At 42.0% G+C, this 23,916-nt stretch overlaps 4 protein-coding genes across 4 annotated transcripts in view; 2 read left to right on the forward strand and 2 right to left on the reverse strand.

Annotated features, from left to right (window-relative positions):
* The window catches only part of LOC306820368 (protein NLRC3-like), a 35,461-nt gene extending 34,934 nt beyond the window's left edge, over positions 1-527 (forward strand). The window contains exon 11 of the mRNA XM_079338188.1: positions 169-527. Coding sequence (XP_079194314.1) covers positions 169-187 — 19 coding nt within the window. The 3' untranslated portion in view covers positions 188-527. The remainder of the gene's footprint in view (positions 1-168) is intronic.
* Positions 528-5,096: 4,569 nt separating this feature from the next.
* The window catches only part of LOC306820598 (trace amine-associated receptor 13c-like), a 33,154-nt gene continuing 14,334 nt past the window's right edge, over positions 5,097-23,916 (forward strand). The window contains exons 1-2 of the mRNA XM_079338478.1: positions 5,097-5,455; positions 7,201-7,398. Of these exons, the coding sequence (XP_079194604.1) occupies positions 7,370-7,398 (29 nt within the window). The 5' untranslated portion in view covers positions 5,097-5,455; positions 7,201-7,369. The remainder of the gene's footprint in view (positions 5,456-7,200; positions 7,399-23,916) is intronic.
* On the reverse strand, positions 15,018-18,456 carry LOC306820570 (zinc finger protein 862-like). Its single transcript, XM_079338450.1, has 2 exons — positions 15,776-18,456; positions 15,018-15,428 (listed from the first exon to the last, which is right to left on the reverse strand). The coding sequence occupies exons 1-2, from the start codon at positions 16,855-16,857 to the stop codon at positions 15,242-15,244; spliced, it is 1,269 nt and encodes a 422-aa protein (XP_079194576.1). The 5' UTR covers positions 16,858-18,456; the 3' UTR covers positions 15,018-15,241.
* LOC306820472 (trace amine-associated receptor 13c-like) lies at positions 19,876-20,958 on the reverse strand. Its single transcript, XM_079338322.1, has one exon. It carries the CDS (start codon positions 20,888-20,890, stop codon positions 19,895-19,897), a length of 996 nt encoding a protein of 331 aa, XP_079194448.1. The 5' UTR covers positions 20,891-20,958; the 3' UTR covers positions 19,876-19,894.

The raw sequence follows: 23,916 nt of genomic DNA on the forward strand, positions 1-23,916 counted from the left end.
GTCTGAGTGTGTGTGGACGTGAAGCTCTCATAACTCAGTGTAAACTCACACTCAGACACCAACATGAAACCGTTCAGTGTTAAAGTCCAAAGGTGGAGTGGGGGCGGAGCTTAGTTCGTCAGAATCTGATGAAAAGGATTTCTGTCATCTCTCTTCTTCTCTCATTAGATGGAGACCATCTCTGTGATAATGTGAGTGATCAGGACTCTGGAGCAGAGAGGAGCAGCTGATGATCCACAGAGGAGGAACCTCCACCATCTTGTGTGTGGAGAAGCTCTGCAAGCTGAGGAGAGCTTCATCCATCAGGGACTGACAGAGGAATCAGCTCACACTTCATTTTAGTCATATTTCTTTTTTTAAAATTGTATTTGTAATCACACACATTCAGAGACATTACAGTACAGTCATTTGTGATTAAACAATAGAGTGATTCCTCTTTTTATGTTTTTGTGCTTTAACACAGAATAAAATAAATCCCCATGGAAAAAAATCTGATGTAGGAGACGAGGTGATCTCCCACTGAAAAGAAAAACAAAGAGAAAAACAAAGTATACAGGGGTTCATAACTAAAGGAAAAGCAGATTGAAGAAAAGATGGGAGTTTAGGGGAGATATAGGATTTTCATTTTATCCAAAGATCCTCAAATTAGTTTTTGTGAAGCTTCAGAGAACAAGTGATCTGTGTCATTGAATAGATTCCATAAACTACATGGTTGCAGTCTTCCACTGGTGGAAGAACATTTCTTTGTTATGGCCTTTCTGCCAGCAATGCTCAGGCTTCCAAATGAGTATTTGGTTTAGTGGATGAATGCAGGTTAGCAAGGAAGACTTGGTCCCATTCCTGGGTAACATCTGACTTTAAAGACATCTGTTGGTTCTCTGTGGATCTCAAAGCAGAAGCTGTGTTTTTTTAGGACAGAACAGGTGGTAGTGATTTGCTTCCTGTGAGCCACAATTCCTCCACCAGCCAGATGGGTACATCTCAGTTCCCTTCATTGCATCCAAGTGTCCTCCACTTGTGTCTTAGTCCCTCCCAGCAGAGATGCACAGAGATATTGTCTGTCAGTAAAAAGACTTGGGTAAAGTCAGATCTCCCTCCTCTCTCCTTCTTTCAGTATAAGAGCTTTGGGACCATCCTTAACACGGCCGGTCTAGAACTATGTGGGGTTGGGCCCAGGAGCCAGGAGATAGCACTGAAGAGAAGTGAGATAGAGTCTGTGTCATGAGATTTCTGAACAGCTTTAATAAAGTATCTAATCAGACTCTTCCAACCCAATGTTCTCCAGGAGATGGAGCTTGTGATCTTCCACTCAAACTCCCAGTATTTTCCCAAAAGCTTCTTCACAGATGTGGAAGTTAGTTTCCTTTTCCCATTTGCGTTTGATGTAGGTGGTATTTTCTCTCTTTTCCTCTTGTAGCCCTCTATACAACCTGCAAATGATTTGAATCCCAGAGTCTCCTCTATAGGCAGCTATGAAAACTTGTATGAGATTATTGTCAAAGACTTTTTCAGTCTCTGTCATCAAACTGTTTAAATGGTGGCGTATTTGAAGAAATCTTGAAGCAAAGAGTCTTTTCAGTGTTTGGAAATGTTTGCTGGTTAAAAAAAGAAGAGTAAGAGGAGAGGCCTTGTTTTGTCCATCTCTTGTAAGTAACATCCAGTTTATTGGGGGTGAAGTCGGGGTCATGCCAGCACCACCTCAGTATCTTTATTTCATCAGACATTCCAGTCCTGCTGATAATACTGAACCATGTTTTCAGGGATCAATTCATCCAGCTATTACCTTCCAGGAGCTTTTCAACCAATCGTTGATCCCCTAAACATGCCTGGATTGGGACGCTTTCTGACAACTTCTCTTCAATAGTTTTCCATCTGGCTTGATAATCAGATCAGATAAGCAAACCAGGGTTCTCCACTGTGCAGATATATCATAATGTCTTAGACCGCCCTTCTTCTTCTGCAGGTCTTTTCCCTCGCCATATGTACCGTGATTTTATCCCACTCATTGAACTGTTTCTCTCTTCTTTCTATTGGAAGAGTCTGAAACAAACAGAAGATTCTGGACAAGATGTTCATTCTCACAGACTCCATCCTCCACTCCAAGCTTCATATTGGAATTCCATCTCCTTACATCCTCCTGTATTTGTGTCTTCAATAAAGTCGAGTTCATATAAATGAGTCAAAACTTTCAGGATGTTCACTCTCAATTATTTTATTTATGTTGTTTAAAGATGGGAAAGAAGTAAGCAATGCTTGAATTTATTGTTACTTTATCTCGCTCTGTTTCTTTTACCATATATCATATAACCATAATGTTCAACTTGTTTTTACTCTTTCTTTTATTAACATATAATCCATCCAGCAAATCCACCTCTTGTGCCTGGCTCACCTTTTATACCTTTAATATTATTGTCTTGAGTGGTAGCTTGGCTTAAAGCTTCAATAAAGATGGCTGACAGTAAGGGGCTTATTGGGCATCCCCTCTGTCTAACTGACATGACTTTGATATGGCTCCGTTCACTTTGATTCTTGCACTTGGGCTTATATAAAGTGCTTGAATAGTTTGAATGAATATCTGCTGAAATCCAAAATGTTCTCCCACTCTATAAAGAAAGTCCCAGTTGAGCCAAATCGAAGGCTTTTACAGCATCGAGACTCAACAATACTGCCTGGAGTTTATTTTCATCAATATGTTCAATTAAATGAAATGTTGGGTGAATATTATGATGATAGTATAGTGATAATAAAACTGAATGAACTGAAGAATACACAGAGTATGTGTCTCTTTCTTTGTTTTTCAACCCAACCCAAATGTTTGTCTAGCGTTACAGCCCGAGTAGAGACCCAGCTGTGTTAGTTCACTGATTTCATATACACAGGTACATGTGGAAAGAGCGACTCTTTTTGCAACATACTTAAATGATACAGATGTTTGGTCAGAGGTTGGTCAATGATGACTCATGCTCCGTCAATAAACTCATTTTTATTGTTTAGATGGAATCAAACGGTGGTTCTTCTGTTTCTGATCATATTCGATTTATGCTGTATCAGTTTTGTAAAGTTTTCAATATCATATATAATGTTATTAGTTTCATAGGGAACATTAGCGGCTGATTGATTATACTTTAATCTGTTAAATACAGGTATGGAGAGGTGTTTTTGTGTCTTAATATACACTCAACAAAAATATAAACGCAACACTTTTGTTTTTGCTCCCATTTGTCATGAGATGGACTCAAAGATCTAAAATTCATTCCAGATACACAATATTACCATTTCTCTCAAACATTGTTCATAAATCTGTCTAAATATGTGATAGTGAGCACTTTTGCTTTGCTGAGACAATCCATCCCACCTCACAGGTGTGCCACATCAAGATGCTCATCAGACACCATGATTAGTGCATAGGTGTACCTTAGACTGTCCACAATAAAAGGCCACCCTGAAATGTGCAGTTTTTGCTTTATTGAGGGTCTGGGGACTCAGAACCAGTCAGTATCTGGTGTGACCACCATTTGCCTCATGCAGTGCAACACATCTTCTTCGCATAGAGTTTATCAGATTGTCAATTGTGGCCTGTGGAATGTTGGTCCACTCCTCTTCAATGGCTGTGCGAAGTTGCTGGATATTAGTGGGAACTGGTACGCGCTGTCGTATACGCCGGTCAAGCACATCCCAAACATGCTCAATGGGTGACATGTCCGGTGAGTATGCTGGCCATGCAAGAACTGGGACATTTTCAGCTTCCAAGAATTGTGTACAGATCCTTGCAACATGGGGCCGTGCATTATCTTGCTGAAACATGAGGTGATGTTCATGGATGTATGGCACAACAATGGGCCTCAGGATCTCATCACGGTATCTCTGTGCATTCAAAATGCCATCAATAAAATGCACCTGTGTTCTTCGTCCATAACAGATGCCTGCCCATACCATAACCCCACCACCACCATGGGCCACTCGATCCACAACATTGACATCAGCAAAGCGCTCACCCACACGACGCCACACACGCTGTCTGCCATCTGCCCTGAACAATGTAAACCGAGATTCATCCGTGAAGAGAACACCTCTCCAACGTGCCAGACGCCATCGAATGTGAGCATTTGCCCACTCAAGTCTGTTACGGCGACGATCTGGAGTCAGGTTAAGACCCCGATGAGGACGACGAGCATGCAGTTGAGCTTCCCTGAGACGGTTTCTGACAGTTTGTGCAGAAATTCTTTGGTTATGCAAACCAATTGTTTCAGCAGCTGTCTGAGTAGCTGGTCTCAGACGATCTTGGAGGTGAACCTGCTGGATGTGGAGGTCCTGGGCTGGTGTGGTTACACGTGGTCTGCGGTTGTGAGGCCGGTTGGATGTACTGCCATATTCTCTGAAACGCCTTTGGAGACGGCTTATGGTGGAGAAATGAACATTCAATGCCCGAGCAACAGATCTGGTTGACATTCCTGCTGTCAGCATGCCAATTGCACGCTCCCTCAATGCTTGCGCCATCTGTGGCATTTTGCTGTGAGACAAAACTGCACATTTCAGAGTGGCCTTTTATTGTGGACAGTCTAAGGTACACCTATGCACTAATCATGGTGTCTGATGAGCATCTTGATGTGGCACACCTGTGAGGTGGGATGGATTGTCTCAGCAAAGCAAAAGTGCTCACTATCACACATTTAGACAGATTTATGAACAATGTTTGAGAGAAATGGTAATATTGTGTATCTGGAATGAATTTTAGATCTTTGAGTCCATCTCATGACAAATGGGAGCAAAAACAAAAGTGTTGCGTTTATATTTTTGTTGAGTATATGTCAGTTGTTAATTGATTGATGTAGAGCAGCTGTGATTGATGTAAATATTAATGTTGTGCATTTTTCTGTGTAAATATCAAAAGGAACCGGTTTTCTGGCTTCATATTATTAATCTGCTGTTTTAGTGTATAACATATTGAAGGTAGTTTTCTAGATATGTGTATGATATTGTATTTAATGTACAGTATGTATCTCTCTATTTGAATTTATTACACCCTTAAAAATTCATAACCCAAATGCTGGGTTAGTGCTGCTGGGTTACAGGTTGGGTTGATTTGACCTAAAATTGAGTTGAAAAAATTGACCCAACGCATTGGATTGGAGATAATGGCCAAAACCGAATCTCTTCCTTTTATGGCACCTCAACTCATTCCTCCATGTCAAAAAGTAGTTCTATCAAGTTGGCTATTTTGACAGAACATTGTTCAATCATAGTGATCAAAGTATATTGAAAAAAAAATTGTAACACTTTTATAATTACTGTCAGGTACGCCTACCAAGCTTTTGATCAGAAATATTAGAAAAAACAAGTTTTTTCTGATCTTGTGCGGATGGATATGATAAACACCTTGCGTCAACGGACCCTAAGCGCCCAAACAGACGGAGGAGATGAGGAGGACGACGAGAGGCAGTCAACTCTTCAGCAGGTAAATGGAAACAGAAGATGGTGACACTGTTTTGAATGATTTATTTTTTTGTTAATTAAAAAAATAATGTTAGCTGGATCAATTATCAACGTAAGTTGACTGTTAATATTGTCTCGCGCAAGCTAACTGATGCTAACGGTATAGCTCGCGCTAGCTAACGGCTATCGCTAACAGTTAACTTGTTAGTGTAAGTAAGCCTCACACCCGCGGGGGCGTGTGTGCCCTCAGCCGACAAGAAATGACTGTTCTTTGAACGGCTCTGCGGGATAAGTTTCAAAGCTGGGGCAGATATACTGGCATCCACTGATCCTTAACAGGACATGCTATCATGTTAGGAAGTGGGGTTAATAATGCTCTAAAGTAGGGATGTAACGATTCACTCAACTCACGACACGATTCACGATTCTGGGTTCACGATACGATTTTTTCACAATTTTTTTTTTTTTACAAAATGAGCTGAAATTACGACAGTAAAAGAATGAATGAGAATGCCTATGCACCTCATAATCTATTTGACTCTTAAACTCGTTTGGGGGAACAGAGCTACAAACCTGCTTGTAGTCTTTGCAGCGACCATGGTAAGGCCTGCTTGTTACAACCAACCACCTCAGCTCTACAGTTGCTGATGCTCACCATATTACTGACAGGGTCCCAAATTAACTTTTTGATTCACTGGTCAAGGTGGCAGGTAGATGCCAAATGTTTTAAGGCTGAAATAACAAATAGTGTTTTTGTGTCACCTTCACATCTGCTACTGTACATTTAATTGAGAAAGCATTATGTTCGGTTTTATCTATTACAGATTTAAAATTCAATAATTTTAACAGATCAGGAAATTGAGAAATTTAAAATATGTATTTGCTTGCCTTTATTTATTGAATAGGTAGTTCCCAGAGCCTCCTGCTCTCTGACCCCCCCCCCCCCGCATTAACATTACAGACTAAAAACTAAAATCCATAAAAGAATAATAACTTATTATTCCACTGAACAAGTTTTGTCTTCATTTACCTCTGACAACATTAGACCCTTCATATAATCCGCCTGCTCATTGTTAGACATCTCTGTCTGCTCCTGCTGTGTGTGCATTCAGCGTGCTCACAGACTCAGACTACAGAGACTGTGAGAGGAACGTTGCTATCGCTATGTTAGCTGCAGACACGTAGAGAGTGAACGGAGAAAAGTCGACTGTTTAACCAGATCACATGTTCCCGACTCGGTCGTATGGATCATGGATCAGCTGTGTGTTGATATCGACTAAAAGTTAAAAAGAGGCGCGCTGCGCCTGTGTCTGTGTGTGTGTGTGTGTGTGTGTGTGTGTGTGTGTGTGTGTGCGCGTGTTAGCGCTGAAGTGTGTGTTGGTGTGTACTGTTACTGCAGTTATTTTTTTAAAGTATTGATGTGAATCGTGGCAGCTTTGAATCGATTTTTAACTGCCCCACGATTAATGTTTACATCCCTACTCTAAAGTCAAGATAGTATTTGTGAGGGGAAAACTAACCATTTTCATAAGTGATATCTTACCTCAAGTTATCTGAATTCAGTGGGTAGCTTATATATATAAAGTATAGATGTGTGTATATATATATATATATAGGCCTATATGTCATGTATATATCATACATTCATTCATATAATGAATGTGTAATGTATGACTGTAAACGCAGAGCCGTTGACAGTTTGCTCAGAGGGGAGATGCTTGACTCCACACACGACCTGCTGATTGTACTTTTATCTCTTGAACACAGAATACAAGAACTACAAGTTGTCTCCTGAGACATTGCCGAAACACCAGAACACAACGCAGAACTTACACACGGGTCACTCGTGTCTAGAATGGATCTCCTGGAACGTGGACTGATGCTGTGGCAGCGCCAGAAGAACAGCTCCCCAGTCAACCCCTGAAAGATTCAATTCATGGGAGAGGCTGCGAATAACACTGGAAGGTAATTCAAACTTTTTTTTTTTTTAACTTTTTATTCATCTTTTTTTCCCATAAAACATAAAACAGATTTTGAGACAAGATCAGTGATGCAAAACAACAGAGAAAAAAACACACAAGAAAAAGACAGGTAAAAAACATACTGCATACATAGATACAGCTGCATATGATGCAACTCTGCGTTATGATACACATCATACAACTTAATAATAAAGAGAAATAAACAGGGCTCATTTCCACGACTGAGAGTTCAACCTTGACAGCCCAAGTTTTTCACTTTGTCAGGCATTTTCCGACTGTGCTCCACCTCTGATAAAAATGCTCCCTTTTCATCTGTAAAGATGCTGCCATTTTTTTCATGAGATAAACTTGTCTCAATCTTTGCTTCCATTCAGCCACATTTGCTGTTTTATTTTTATTGGTGACCAATAATAAAATATTCAGAATATATCTTTGGTCAGCAGTGAAAATATTGTCTGGTATAGCACCAAGTAGGTTGAACTGAACCTTTTAATGGAATTTCACTTTTCATAATTTTCTCCTCTTTAATATTTTTCGAGTATTTTGAAATAACTGGACAGTCCCAGAGTATGTGCATATGATCACCTGATTACTGCATTGCCTCCAGCAGAGGGCAGCAGAGGGATTTGTAACACAACTTCAAATTGCCAAAGGAGGATGAAAAAAATCAGACTTTCCAGTTGAATTGTGTCCACTGCTGACTGTTGATACCTTTATGGGTGTTGTTGAAAATTTGATCCCAATATTCGTCTTCTATAATTGTATTAGTTTCCAGTTCCCATTTTTCTTTGATATCATAAGTATTCTCTCCTCCGTCTGACTCAAGTCTTTTATAGAGATGGGAAACATATTTTCCTGATGGAAGTCGTTTTTCTGCCATGTTAATAAAATATTGTTCTATAATGTTTGGATTTTACGTCTTTGAATAATTGATTAATTGATTGATTAATCAGTCAAAAAAAAATGTCACTCCATAATTTCCCAAGACATGATTGCTGGCATAGAGACTCGGCTGTTTGAGGGAGAGGATGGCAGGGGGAAGCTGAAACGATTCCTCGAATAACTCGAATAATTCGATTACAAAAATTCATCGAGGACTTTTCGCTGCCTCGAGTCTTCGCAATGTTTTTTTTTTGGCGTCATCAAAACTTTGGTATGAGTATAAAACACGTTTAATGTAGCTGCAGCTACCTGCTCCCCTCTCTGACACACAGACACTTCAGCGCTAACACACACACACACACACACACGAGCGAGGCCCGCCCCTTTTAACTTTTAGTCAGCACACAGTTGATCCGTGATCCATATGACCCAGTCGGGAACACGTGATCCGGTCAAACGGTCGGCTTTTCTCCGTTCACTCTCTCCGTGTTTGCAGCTAACATAACGATAGCAACGTCCTCTCACAGTCTCGGTCATAGACACGTCTATGGTCTCTGTAGTCTGACAGAGATACACTTTTAACAATATACAGGCTGATTATATTAAATTTCTAATGTCTTCAAAGCTAAATCAAGAGATAACCTGTTTGTGGAATAATAATTTAGCAAATATATATTTAAAGTTTCTCAATTTCCTTATCTGACATAATGATTGATTCTGTGATTGATTCAACAGAACATAACGCTTTCTCAATTAAATGTACTGTAACAGATGTGTAGGCTACACAAAACACTATTTGCTATTTCAGCCATTAAAACGTGTTTGGCCTGTATTTTTTTTCTACCTGCCGCCTTGACCAGTGAATCAGAAAGTGAATTTGGGACCCTGTCAGTAATATGGTGAGCGTCATCATCAGCTGTAGAGCAGAGGTGGTTGGCTGTAACAAGCAGGCGTTTCCATGGTAACTGCAAAGAAGCACGTTTGTAGGGACGACCCAAGACGAGTTAAACCTTAATTAAGCAAAAGTATGATTTATTCGATTACTCGATTAATCGACGGGATATTCGATAGAATACTCAACTACTAAAATATTCGATAGCTGCAGCTCTAGTTGCCAGCCTTTTTCACCATTTTCACCAATCTTTCAAGACCCACAGAATATTTTGTTCTTTGAATTTATAAATATTGATATATCAAAAGAAAGATCAGAGCCTCTGCTTTCATATACAGAAAAATATTTTATTCAAACTTCATTCAATCTTTTTTTATCAGCACTTGAATATCGGCAATTTTCACACAAAAAAACAACATTCCGGACAAAAAGCTGAGAAAACAGCACTTTTGTAAAACACTTATTTTCAAGAAAAAAATGTGATTTTGAGTTTACATTTGGATTCTTTTTACTTTCATTTGACAACTACAGTTATATTTTAAAATAAATAACTAAAAGAAATGAAAATGATTACATAAAATTATACATTTTCTTTGAATAGTGTAGCACTACAACATTTACAAACTATATTAAGCATTTTTCTTCTCTTAAACACTCAGAAATACTTTGTGTGTTTTTACAAACACTTAAATATTGGTTATTTTCTATAATAAAACATTAGTTGAACAAAAACCTGATCAAGAAGAGACAATTGTGTCTCCCAGGGAAGTGCCTTCTCCGCAATAGGTTTTCATGTTGTAACACCTGTGTCAGAAGGATGTAGGATTTTAACCCATATTTGACAGGTTTTTGGGGATTGTATACCCTGAACGCTAGCCGTCCACGCCACAGAAGCATACCCTCATCAATGCAAATGTTGGTGTTAGGTTGATACATTTCACTGAATTTAGATATAAGGTAATATAAGACAGGGCGGACTTTGTACAACCTGTCAGTGCTATTTGCTGGCCTTGATTCATAATCATTGGATTGTAGAAATCTCCATATGATTTCAAACCGGTTGCGGGACGTGACCTTGTTGAAGTAGGGGGTGGCCAAAATGTCATCTGTAGACCAGTACATTTCAAGGTCAGGCTTACGAATGATATGATCAAGAGCAGCAGCATCATTTAGAGGTCCAGGATTCTCAGTGAAAGGAAAGTCTTTTGGCTGCCAGTTCATTTCTTTCCACATCAGATTACCTGGACCAGGACCTGCACCTGGCTGGTTTACAGACCCTCTTGCTTGGTCACCAGGTACTTGACCTTCACCACGCCCATAAGATCCACAGATCCGACCTCTGCCTCTTTTGCTGTGTTCAACCTGTAAATAATTAGAATGACAATTTTTTTATTCAACAGTGCACAAAGAGAGGGACGTTATTTTTCGGCCTCTTCATATATCTTACCTCTTTCACCTTGGGTAGGTCTGTATAAAGGACACCTGGGCCTTGAATCCCTGGACTCTGTGTGTAAAATGACAGTAAAATGTCAAACAAATATTCATTTGGTAAATTAATTTGTGTACAAAATGAAAGATACATTTATTTTTCATCTCCTCTCAAAAATTAGCAGATGCTCTCGTCTTGTATGATGTAATAATCATACAATCTTAGTAACAGGTTATCAAACTAAAAAAAATACACCATGTTATCATAACTCACCTCTTGCACCTCTGGTGGGTCTGTAAGAAGGAGACCTGGATCTTGGAGACCTGGACTCTGTGTCAGGAAAATGACAGTAAAATGTCATACAACCATTCATTTGGTAAATAGTTTGTGTACAAAATGAAAGATAAATTATTTCTTTTTATCTTCTCTGACAAATTAACAGATGCTCTTGTCTTGTAGTATCTAATAATCATACAATCCAAGTAACATACTATCAAACTAAATAAAACATGTTATCATAACTCACCTCTTGCACCTACGGGTATGTCTGGACCATGGGAGACCTTCTGTACAAAACTGAGGGATATGTTATTTCGACGTCACGTTATCAGATGCGTATGCTATCACGATAAATCAAAAAATAACGTGATCATATCTTACCTCTTACACGTCCTGAAGGTCTGAATGTAGGTCCTGAATCCCTCCATTCGCTGTCGCCGCTGCTGACTTCATCCAGATCAGTTTAACGGAGGTCAAAAAATGAATTATCAGAGTCTGTATCTATAATTAACTCTGTAGCTTCCGCAGCCGAATATCTCCTTGCTGGCGCCGGCATGTTTGTACTGTTCAAGAGCTTTTATCTCATATCTATACGGCTAATGTTTACTTTTTGACGCACATCAAACTCAGATACAGACTGATCGAGCTCCGCCCGCTGGAAAATAAGGACAAAGAAGATGTTTTTGTTTTTTTTCTCTTCTTTCCCGCGGGTGGTCTTGTTTGTTGGATTTTGGCCTCATAGTCCTGTAACTTTTTCACAACATCCGTCAGAGCGCCCCCTATCGTATTTCACTATAAACACCAAATGACGGAAAATCTCGTCAATGGCGGGGAAGCGTCGCGTTCCAAATGACGGAAAATCTCGTCAATGGCAGGGAATGAGTTAAGTTACTGGCATTTTAAAATGTTCCTTTTTTCATGCATATTTCACCAGCTCTTTATCCATCCATTTTCTACCGCTTATCCGGGGCCGGGTCGCGGGGGCAGCAGTCTTAGCAGAGACGCCCAGACTCTCTCACCCCAGACACTTCCTCCAGCTCTTCCGGTGGGACCCCGAGGCGTTACCAAGCCAGCCGAGAGACATAGTCTCTCCAGCGTGTCCTGGGTCGACCCCGAGGCCTCCTCCGGCCACAGCTCCCTAGGGAGGCGTTCCGGGCATGTCGATCCTCGAAGTATTCCTTCCACGGTCCTACTACATCCCCAGTTGAGGTCAGCAGCTCCCCACCTCCACTGTAAACAGTGTTGGTGAAGCACTGCTTCCCCCTCCTGAGGTGACGGACGGTTTGCCAGAATTTCCACGAGACCGACCGAAAGTCCTCCTCCATGGCCTCCCCGAACTCCTCCCAGGCCCGAGTTTTTGCCTCCACGATCGCCCGGGCTGCGGAACGCCTGGCCTACCGGTACCCGTCAGCTGCCTCAGGAGTCCTATGCGCTAGCAACGCCCAATAGGACTCCTTCTTCAGCTTGACGGCCTCCCTTGCTTTTGGTGTCCACCACCGGGTTCGGGGATTGCCGCCACGACAGGCACCAGAGACCCTACGACCACAGCTCAGAGCAGCTTTGACAATGGAGGTGGAGAACATGGTCCACTCGGACTCAATGCACCCAGCCTCCCCCGGGATCTGTGAAAAGCTCGTCCGGAGGTGGGAGTTGAAGACCTCGCTAACAGAGGGTTCAGCCAGACGTTCCCAGCAGACCCTCACTACACATTTGGGCCTGCCGAGTTTGACCGGCTTCCTCCCCTGCCAGCGCATCCAACTCACCACCAGGTGGTGATCAGTTGACAGCTCAGCCCCTCTCTTCACCCGAGTGTCCGAGACACACGGCGGAAGGTCAGATGACACGACCACAAAGTCTATCATTGACCTCCGGCCTAGAGAGTCCTGGTGCCACGTGCACTTATGGATATCCCTGTGCTCGAACATGGTGTTTGTTATGGACAAACTGTGACTGGCACAGATGTCCAACAACAGAACACCACTCTGGTTCAGATCAGGGAGGCCGTTCATCCCAATCACCCCACTCCAGATCTCACTGTCGTTGCCCACGTGAACATTGAAGTCCCCCAGTAGAACAATGGAGTCCCCAGTTGGAGCACTGTCCAGCACCCATCCCAGGGACTCCAAGAAGGCCGGGTACTCCACACTGCCATTCGGGCCGTAGGCCGAGACGACAGTGAGAGACCTGTCCCCTACCCGAAGGTGCAGGGACACGACCCTCTCGTTCAACAGAGTGAACTCCAACACCTGGCGGCTGAGCTGTGGGGCTATGAGCAAGCCCACACCAGCCCGCCGCCTCTCACCGTGGGCAACTCCAGAGAAGTAGAGAGTCCAGCCCCTCTCGAGGAGCTGGGTTCCAGAGCCCAAGCAGTGCGTGGAGGTGAGCCTGACTATATCTAGCCGGTACCTCTCAACCTCCTGCACAAGCTTAGGCTTCTTCCCCCCCAGTGAGGTGACGTTCCACGTCCCAAACGCCTGAACCTGCGTCCGGGGATCGGGTCGCCGATGCCCCTGCCGTCGACTGCCGCCCGATCCACATTGCACCCGACCCCTACGGCTTCCTCTGCGGGTGGTGAGTCCACAGGAGGACGGGCCCGCGTCATCCTTTCGGGCTGAGCCCGACCGGGCCCCACGGGCAAAAGCCCAGCCACCAGGCGTTCTCCTGCGGGCCCCAACCCCAGGCCTGGTTCCAGGGTGGGGCCCCGGCTCCGCCATGCCGGGTGACGTCACGGTCCTTGCTCTTATTTCTAAATAGGGGTTTTGTGCGACCCCTACAGTGTCCTCTGTAGGTGGTGGGCCTACAGGAGGACGGGCCTGTGTCATAGTTGAGGTAATGCAAAAAGCTGAGATCCATAGAGCAGAATTATGACAGAGCAGGTGAGACATTTTAATTCATTAACAGAAATACATTTGAACTTGTTTTTTTATGTCAATGACATTTTTTAACTATGGTAAATATATAATAAACTTTTAGTTGTTTGCACAAAAACTTCAAATGATGATGTTGATTATAAGAGAAAATTATTGTCTCCAAAAAAAAGTGATTCAAACCCTTAATAGCTCTTCCTGCTCTCTGAAACATAGAGTTATGACTAATCCTTTATTACAGTCAGTTAGGCTATTTGTACTGTTAAATAGATACATAGTGCAAGATTTGACACTTTGTATGAGGGGCCGTAATGTGAGGCAGTGAATATGAGTAGTATGTACATGTAAGGGTTAATCAGAGCTCAATTCACAAACAACACTGGAGTCTCTGTTGATTAGTTGTCAATGACCGTCAAAGTCTTGTGTTAACAACACTTCAAATTAAAATAAAAAAAACAACACATGATCAGAGAAAATCTAAAAGGTTGAGTCTCTTCTTGTTAAAGATTCACAAATGCATCAAACAACCTGCTGCATTAGATTGCTGTGATCAGGGCTCCAGACTAACTTTTCTCACCACCGTCCCAGAACCGTCCCGAAAAACAATTTGAACCGTCCCGAAGTGAATTTGAACCGTCCCAAAAACATTTTACTTATCTTCTGTAATTGTTAGTAGCACAATAAAAACAACATTAGAATGTTAAGGAGATAAAAATAATATTTATTATATATTATATATGTATATATATATATATAATATAAATATATAAATAAATATAAATAAATGTTTGATATAAAACTGAGGACACAGAAAGTATCAGAGAAATACAGGGGCAAAGTTAGTTACAATATGAACACACATTTCAGCTTATCGAACATATAATTTCAGTAATTTGATATAACTATAACTGTTACAGTTATTTAAAAACAGAACAATATGTGCCCCAGAACTTCACAAAATGCCCTCAGTCTTTGTACGTAGGTCTTCGTCCCCTGAAGCCGCTGCTCCACCACTTGGTGACAGCTTTCACTGAGTCATAGTGTTGTGCAGGAGGACCATGAACAGAGATTTGCAGTAGGCTGTTGAGCATCTCATTTGACAGGCAGGACCTCCAGTCTGACTTGATCCTCTTCATGCTAGAAAAGCCACGCTCACAGCAAGAAGAGCTCATGGGGAGGACAAGACCTATCTCTGCCACCACCTGCATGTGCTGGAACTGGCCTTCCTGTCCTATGGCACCCTGTATCAGACGCTGCCACGGCACCTGGGAATTGAGGTGCCTGTAACAACGGGCAACGAGAATCTTGAGGTCAAGCCACTCTCGCCTAGCTGCCTCCACTGATTCAAAGTCCTCACATGCCACAAGTAGTGGATGGAAATATTCCATAAAAACATTCAGTTCAGCAGTGCCAAATGTTGCCAGATCAGTGGTGTTTTCTGGCCAGTTGGACAGGTCAAAGAGGGTGGAGGTTGCCTTCAAAACACCAGTCTCCAGACTCTTGAACCTCTCTGACACAAACTCACAGAAGTTGTTGGTGAGGCGAAGCTTGAGGGTGTTGAAGGTGTCATATGCAGTGTTGCTTCTGCAAATCTGGACACCCTGCCAGGTACTTCCAGCTCCAACCTCCTCCATGAACTTGAATAGCCTTGGACCTGGGTTAGTCTGCAGTTAAAAAAGAAGAAATGTATAGAACATGTTACTAATAGTAACTGTAATCTCACTAAAAAACATACAAATTCAATTATGTTGAGCTGTGATGATATTTAATGAAATTGGGCAATTATAACGTGAATATGTGTCAATGGCAAATCAGACATTAAGCAGTTAATGCCAAACTAAAACATAAAAACACAAAATTCACCTGCATGGCCACAAGAGCCAGAGATGTTGTCTGCAATCCATCTGTGACCATCTGCAAGGTGAGGCCTTCTTGCTGGAACAACAGGCTGAGGTGTTTTAGCTCATGCAAGACATCAAGCATGAGGTGGATGAATAGCAGCATACTGAACTGCTTCAGGGACTGCTGCACAAGCTTTGCCCTCCCCTTCATGGCTGCACTTGCTTCCCTGTCATTAGGGTCACTTGCATGGTTCTCAAAGTGTACCAAAATGGGCCTGTAGTTCCTCATCAAGGCCTCCAATGCATGGGACATGTGTGGTAGCCAGCGAGTACCTTCAATGTTGCCTGGCCTCACAATCGATATCTCCATCGCCTTAGCAATCTCCTGAAGCTCCCGTGAGGCCTTTGCAGAGCAGGTATAGTGTTTGTGGATGGCACGTAGCGTTTGTCTTATTTCTTTCAGCTGAGGAATTTCTTTAACACAGTCTAGAGCAGCTAGCTCTAGGCGATGAGCTACACACCAAATTGGGACGAGGGACGGGCACAAACGCTGGAGTCTGGCAGTCACTCCGTTATTGACACCCAGCATAACAGCAGCACCATCACACCCAAAGCCAACCAGACGTTTTTTCAGGTCCTCCTCTCCCACCCCAACCTTCAACAGCCCTGCCAGAATGGCATCCAAAATGCCCTGGCTATGAGCGTGGTCCAGGGCAGTTAACTGGATGAGCTTGTTCACTGGTTTGCCATTCTCGAGGTAGGTGCAATAGATTAGCTCCTGGTCTTTCACAGATCGGTCAACTGAAGAGTCAGACATGATTGAAAAGAACTTGGCTGATCGCAACTTTTCTTGAAGGTCCTCGATGAAGCACAAACCAATGGCTTCGATAAACATGCGGCATGCCTGGTCATTGCTATAAGTTGTGCCGAGATCTAGACCGTTTGTTTGATGCAGATTCACCAGCTTCGGAAACATGGTGAAGGCGGCTTCTTCTTTGGCAACAAAGTAGGCAATGTTGAAGAGTTTTATCATCTTTTCTTTTATTGCTACATCCATTCTGTCTAAAGCTGACACTAGTGCTCCTCTTTCTGGGTTTAGTCGAACTTTTAGGGCATCTTCAGCTGACTTGTGTAAAGCTGTGGCTGCATGCTCTTTGATGCTCCTGATTCTGACCTTCTCTCCTGTCACCCCGTGGAACAGGCTGTTCCCCATGGCCTGAGCTGGACAGCTCCTGCATGTTTTGCAGTACATTAGTTGTGCAGTTTCATCATATTCAATAAATGAATAGCTCTTTTTCCAGTCAGGGAGAAATTTTCTTTTTCGTTTGGCTTCATAGCCAGAGCTGCTTTGTTTCTGAGGAGAAGTGGAAAATACATATTTGGTCAAAACGTTGCATACGTGGAAAGATTTTACAACAATCTTTATTATTCACATATATAAACCCCATAGAAAATACAAATTCACACTAAAAGATGAGGATTCATTTTAAAGTAATCCATTTTAACTGCTTTAAGTTTTATTTTGTAATAGACCCTTACATTTTCTGATATAATATGGATACAGGTAAATTTGATCATTGACATGCACGGAGGTAGAGAGAGAGAGAGAACACAGTTTGCACTCGCTAAGGTTTGTCACAGATAAAACCTGCTCCCATTTTGTCATAAACACTTTGAGTTTCTTGATTCAAACAATGTCATCTTAAGGTATTTTAGGGCCGGGCATTATAACATGATCAAATGTGCCCAAACCAACAGATGTGAACTTTTCCTTCAGCGCTGCTGCGTCACGTTCTTTTACTAATAGACCTCAACTCAGTAAAAGGGTTTTCATTATGAGCCGTGTAGTCTGTTCTTCTACGTGTCCTTACAATGATAATCTAACCCTGTGACTGACTTTTTATGCGCCATGAATCTGTGCGAGCTCCGTGGACAGAGTCATTTGAGGACGCGTCATAGCGCTGCTCTGCGGCTAAACCACAGGCCTCTGTATGATCGGCCCGATCATACAGAGGCCTGTGCAACTGAGCAAATAAGACAAAACAAATACCTCTCCTTCAATCTCTTGAAAATCTACATTCTGTATAACCTCTCTCTTTTTGTTCAGTGGCAGCCTGATTGCTTATTAAAGCAATACAAGAGCAGCTCGTGCGCTCTTTTCTCCCTGCTGAGAAATAGTTCAAAGTGCCCGTTTATTTTACATTTCTTCTCGTCACATTGCCTTTTACGTTTAAGACCCCCAAATAACACGAATAACTAAAAGAGACCACAACAATGTAACATTAAAATCGTCTTAATAACATTATGCTTGATCTAATACAACTTTAATCACAGCCAACAGTGCCTGGCTGCCTTAAGTTAATGTTACTTAGCGAGGTTATGATCAGTTTCTTACTCGAACGTAACTTGAATGAATGAATGAATGAATGACTATTAAAAAAACTAAAGAAATGTGTCCTTACCTCACAGTCGGGGTTTGTAACATTAGACAATGATGCGGCAGCGGAAGTGCCCTCTCCAGGCTCGATCGGCGTAACCTTTAACCAACGTAACATACTTGTGCTGGTCCTGTCAGCAAGCCGTTTTTTAATGAGGGGATATATGGACCGGCAAGCGGCGGGAAAACTTTAGAATGTTTATATTGGGTCTCGCGCACAGTAACCAAAATATACATATTGTAGCGCGAGGAGATGCGCTGACTTGTAGTCAGCTGGTGGTGTAGTATCTCATTTACTTAGCGGAGGTTTTGACAAATGCCCGTCCCGACGGTGTCCCGGGGGAGATTTCAGTTCGTCCCAAACACGTTTTTTATCGTCCCCGGGACGACGGGACGCCGTTAGTCTCGAGCCCTGGCTGTGATGAATAATGGCTGCAACTTTGAATGAAGGCTGGTGAAGGTTAGGGCACTTAAAAAGAGAGCAGCCAGACTAGAACAATAAAGCATCTGAAGAAGAGCTCTGCTCACACAGTGTTGTGAAGGTGCATTTAGTAACCATGGTGTAGAACAAACAGCCCGCTGACCTGAGGCCTGCAGAGACTTTAAGTTCCTCTCTGCCACCTCTGTGTGTGTGGATGATAAATATTATTTTATTTGAATTAATTTCACTGTTTTAAACAACATGTAGGAGTCCCCTCTGAGATTTATAGACATCTCTTAATCCTGCAAGTTCCCTCTTGGTAACTTATTTAAAAACAAAGAAAAACCCAATTTGAAGTGATATTGTGGTTAAACACAGCATAGGTAAATGTTTTATTATTTTATTGTATTTTTAAAAAGAACAGAAAGACAAGTCCTCACTTGGTGTAGACTGATAGACCCCTTTAAGTCAGGTGTGCGTGTGTGTGTGTTGCATGTGATGGTTCATGGTCCTTTATACGTATGTTTGTTTTGGATTTTATGCTTTAATCTATTTCTTCATTTTCTAATGATAGTTTTTATTGTCTTTATTATATTCATGTAAAGCATGCTGTGTATAAATTTGTATAACGTGTTATAAAAATAATTTATTTCAGAAACTTTTTGTGGCATTAGGTGGGTGTGTCGACTGATCGGCCTTTTCTGACGGCTGTGATTTCATGACACTCTTGATCCTTATGTTGTTTAATCTTAATAACAGTTTGATATTGATGATACAAAACACAAGAAAAACCTCAAGTTTCAGGTTGCGATGAATCAGCTTTATTTATCATGTCTTTAACTGGAACATTGAGTTTTCTGTAATGTGAGAGAAGAAACAGGGAACATTATCACATTCAGAACAAGGTAAAACATTTATATTCACATTACTGCTTAACAAATTACTTTCAATTAGTCCATGATCAAGAAATTTCCTTTGAACAAAATGTTGAAGCTCCTGACTTCACGCTGAGTCGCTAATCTTTAAATCATCACACTGCTTAGAGAGAGAAGAGGGAAGAGGGAATAAAGAAAGGCACAAATGCACAGTGTGATATCAAACATATTGACAACAATCCAGAAATCACACATCCAAACATAAAGGACAGCTGCAGAGAGGAGTAAAAAAAGTCACTGAAACAAAGAGACACTCTGCAGGGCTCCAATCTTCCTGAAACATATTTCACCTGGGTGACGTTCTGAGCAGAACCTGCTTTTCTGACACCGTGGTGGAAACATTTCTGGAGCTCTGCAGTGTGCCAGCCGTCTTTCTCTTTGTTTTAGTGACATCAAACATGTGACATAAAACATTCTGCATGTGCACTGATCACTTTGCATAGCTGACAGATGTTTGAGTTTTGTTCAGACTGAACAGGTTATATACATCATATCTTTAAAGTATATTAACCAGAGACGAGGACTGCTCCAGGATCTTTAGTGAGACGATGAACCTGATCGCTTTTCTAAACCACGGATAGAACAAAGCGTATATGAGAGGGTTTAAACAAGAGTTAATGTAGAGCAGCCAAGACACAATTGCCCACGACGATGCACTGTTTGATATATCTTGACCTGCAAGAGACGGAAAGTAATATGGACAGAAAGTGATCAAAAACACCAGTATGACTATGCCCAGAGTCCTGGCTGCCTTTCTCTCTGATTTCTTTGCAGTGATTCGAACCTTGACGACTGCAGCATCTGTAATATGAGTCTGCATGGCACGAGCCTGAGACACTGCAACGATAAACACTCTCATGTACAGAACAATGATGACCATACAGGGGCCAATAAAGGTGAACACGAGGTCCACTGTTCCTGACACATAGTCAATCACCACCACACACTCCCCAAAGCAGGAGTTATATCTGTCAGGCTGCTTCAGATGTTCCTTTAAGATCAGCCCATTGAAAAGGATTGAGCAGGCCCAGCACAGACACACACACAGCCCCACTCTGCTGCGAGTGATTTGGTTGGAATACTGCAGAGGATAACAAATAGCTACATAGCGATCGATTGATATGAGCACCATGTTCCCCACAGAGGTTGAGGTAAGAGTGAAGGCTATAATGTCCGAAATAGCACACATGAGATCTCCCAGCAGCCAGCAAGTTTCTATTATCCGCATCATTTCCACCGGCATCACCAGCAGCCCAACAAGGAGGTCTGAGATAGCCAGGGAGAGCAGAAGCAGGTTGGTGGGGGTGTGAAGCTGTCTGAAGTGAGAGATGGAGATGATGACAAGCAGGTTAAGAAACACAGTGAGAACAACGATAGAGGACAGCAAAGCATACAGGAGGACGGCCTCAGTGCGAGGGCGCATAATACCCCTGCAAGACAAGTTGAGGAGCTGAGGGTAGCAGAGCTCGGCTCCCTGCTGGTCGTCCATCATCCAGCACTGAGGGGAGGTGGTGACCTGAAGCTGCTGAGCTCAGTCAGCTCTCTGAGTGCCAGAATGATCACAGCTCACTTTTCTCTGATGGCAACTCCCTCGTCCTCCTCTTCATCCCGTCAGCTCTCGACCAATGGGCAGCTGAAGTCAGTGTTGTCCATTTTTTCTGATATCTCCTCCTCTTCCTCACCTCTCCCTTGATTATTCCCCCCTCCCTCCTACAGTCGACTTCCACTGGTACATGATGCAACATTGAAGTTTAATGCAACTAATCAAAAACTTTTATCTGAACTGTAAATCTTGTGAAAGGGCGGCACTTTAACACAGTTTAATGTCATTGGACACTGGTTTGCCCTCCTACACTCTTTCAAGAGGCACTTTTTGTCAACTGGCAAGGCAGGCAACTGCTCAGGGCCCCAGGCCAGTAGGGCCCCCCAATAACTGATAATCGGCTCGACCTTTAAAATAAATATATAAAACGACAAGCTTTCACACCAACATGCACACGCACTCACACTCTCTCTCTCACACACACTCGCACACACACACACCATAGCAGCTTTGGGGGACAAAATTGAGGAGAAAAAACAGTAGATAGCAGAGACCCTGAGCAGAGATGGGCACATATTGCAGACATTAAACTTTAAAACAGTACGGTGCAGCACATTGGTGAGATAAAGGTGGTGTTGAGTGCGTGTACTTTGCATGTATTTGCTATAGCACAGATGGAGATTTACAGTTAAAGGTATATGCGGTGTTAAGCACTGTTATAGCCTTTGGATAAAAGGCTGAAAGGCAACGTGTGGCGAGGCCACAGGCGGCCTTCATCGCCACCAGTTATTTACCATCTGCTTGGTGTGTTAGGGCCTTGAGACTTATGATTTCAAACCTGCAAGGACTGGTCAATGCTGCAAAGGAAACCCGTGAGATCTTCTGTGTCCTTAAAAATAGCTTAGGAAATAGTGGAGAGGTTACAGAAAATTCATAAACCACAGAAAATAGTTGAATTAATTCCTGCTTTCGAGACAGCTCCCCATCTTTATCTATCAGTAAGTTTACATCAAGCTTGGTTTAAAGATCAATTTGGTGTTTTTATTGGACTTCTGGACCACCTAAGCCTTGAATAGGGTGGCATTAGGCCTCTTGGACTGGCAAGACTTTTCAAGCCCTTTTTTACATTTGCTTTAAAAATGACCTACTGGTGAATTTCTGGCATGTCAAGCTTCATTTTTGTACTAAAATGTTTTTGTATTTTGTTGAACATCTCGTGTGTCACCATGATGAATTGACTTTATTGTATTTATGGTATGGTATCATACATGATCATGTTATAGAGAAGCAGAGAGGAATATTTCAACTATACTGATGTTTCTGAGCTTTTCAGAGTTTGTTTGTTTGTTTTAGGTTAGTGATAAAAAGTTTAGTGGTATTTTGGTCTGTAGTGAAGGCTCCTGTGTGGGGAGGGGGTTTGTTGCATCATGTGTTGATGTTAAATTCATTCACACCTTTCAACTAGAACTCACCTGTGGTTCAAAGCATTGTCATTGTTATTAACATGCTCCCTCTGGGATGACGACACGGCTCTCATTAGCATGTTTGTGTTCATGTTGAAACTACAGTGAGGATACAGTCAGAAGGTGTTAATGAATACACTGGTGGTGAGGACGAGTTTGTGTTTTCAGCTGGTCTGAATGATCTGAAAATATCTTTATGAACAAACTGCAATTATTGTGATTATTTAGGGTTTCTTGAACGCCTCATGCAAACAATTAAACACAAACAGGTGTTTGACTTCTTACAAATGTGGTCAAAGAAAACAGAGATTATCAAAGATCTTAACTTGTGCTCAACTTTGGCCTTCCTTCTCTTATTTTCCTACTTCACAATCATAAAGTCGTAAAGGGTCAATCAGAGAGCTGTGTAGAGAGTGAGATGATGACACTCTCTTCCTGTGTGATCACGAAGGAAACATGCTGTGTTGAATGTTCTCTGACAACAATGCAGCAGCCAGTATGTCCTTCTATTTTTAGATTCTGCTCCTGAATGCTCTGGATTTATTTGGACCAGAGAAGGTAGGCCAGGGGTGGGCAATTTATTTTTACAAGGGGCCACATAAAGAAACCCAAATAAGAAAATACTACTACAGTCGTAATACACAATACAAGTGCAATTAAGTGTCATTTTTTAAACCTTTTATCTTCACAAGCAGAGAAAAATCAAACAAGTCCATTCCACAAACAACAACTTTGATTGTTTTTTTTTTTACATTCATTCACTTCATGATAATAATCTCGTCTATCTTGGACTTCTACATTTCAAAGACATCTGGTTGAAATGCTTCAGCTTTGTTTTCTGTAAAGGAGTACTTTGCAGCCCATGACTTGTTAAAAACATGGCATTCAAGATCAGCCTTTATTCTCTTAGCATGAGCGGACAACTTCAGGGTTACCTTTCAAACCTCACTTGTTGATATTCACCTTCACTCCCGTACAAATTTCGTATATCCATACGACAGTAAAACGTATATACCGCGTTTCAAAATAAAGCAATTTCAGTTGTATTTCAAGCATGTTTAAATATAGTTTTTGAATGTATTATTATCCCTGCGTGGGCCAGACAGGGACACACAATGGGCCTCCTGTTCTCATGTTGCCTGCGGGCTGTGGGTTGCTCAGGTCTGAGGTAGGTCGGACTTCCCATCACTACTTTCTACGGTGTTAGTTTTTCAGACCAGCTTCAGGTGTTGACCGCTGACGGAAGAATTTTACACAGGATGCCTTAAAGTCAATTTTCCAAGTCATTTTATACTTGTTGTGCAGCCAGAGTTCTTTAGTGTTCAAGTCCAGGACTTGGAGCATGTAGGACCCTTCTGCACAGTTATTGATTGAAGTAAAAGGCAAACACTTGTTTTCACCTAAATGCCGTCTTGTTCACAAACCGTTCACAAGTCGTGATGATGCATTGAATGCTGTTGTTTTGGTAAAACGGTGAGCGAGTTGCACTTTTATTCAGACACCTACAGCGGG

The sequence above is a fragment of the Symphodus melops genome (genome assembly GCF_947650265.1).
Source record: "Symphodus melops genome assembly, chromosome: 2".
Classification (NCBI taxonomy): domain Eukaryota; kingdom Metazoa; phylum Chordata; class Actinopteri; order Labriformes; family Labridae; genus Symphodus; species Symphodus melops.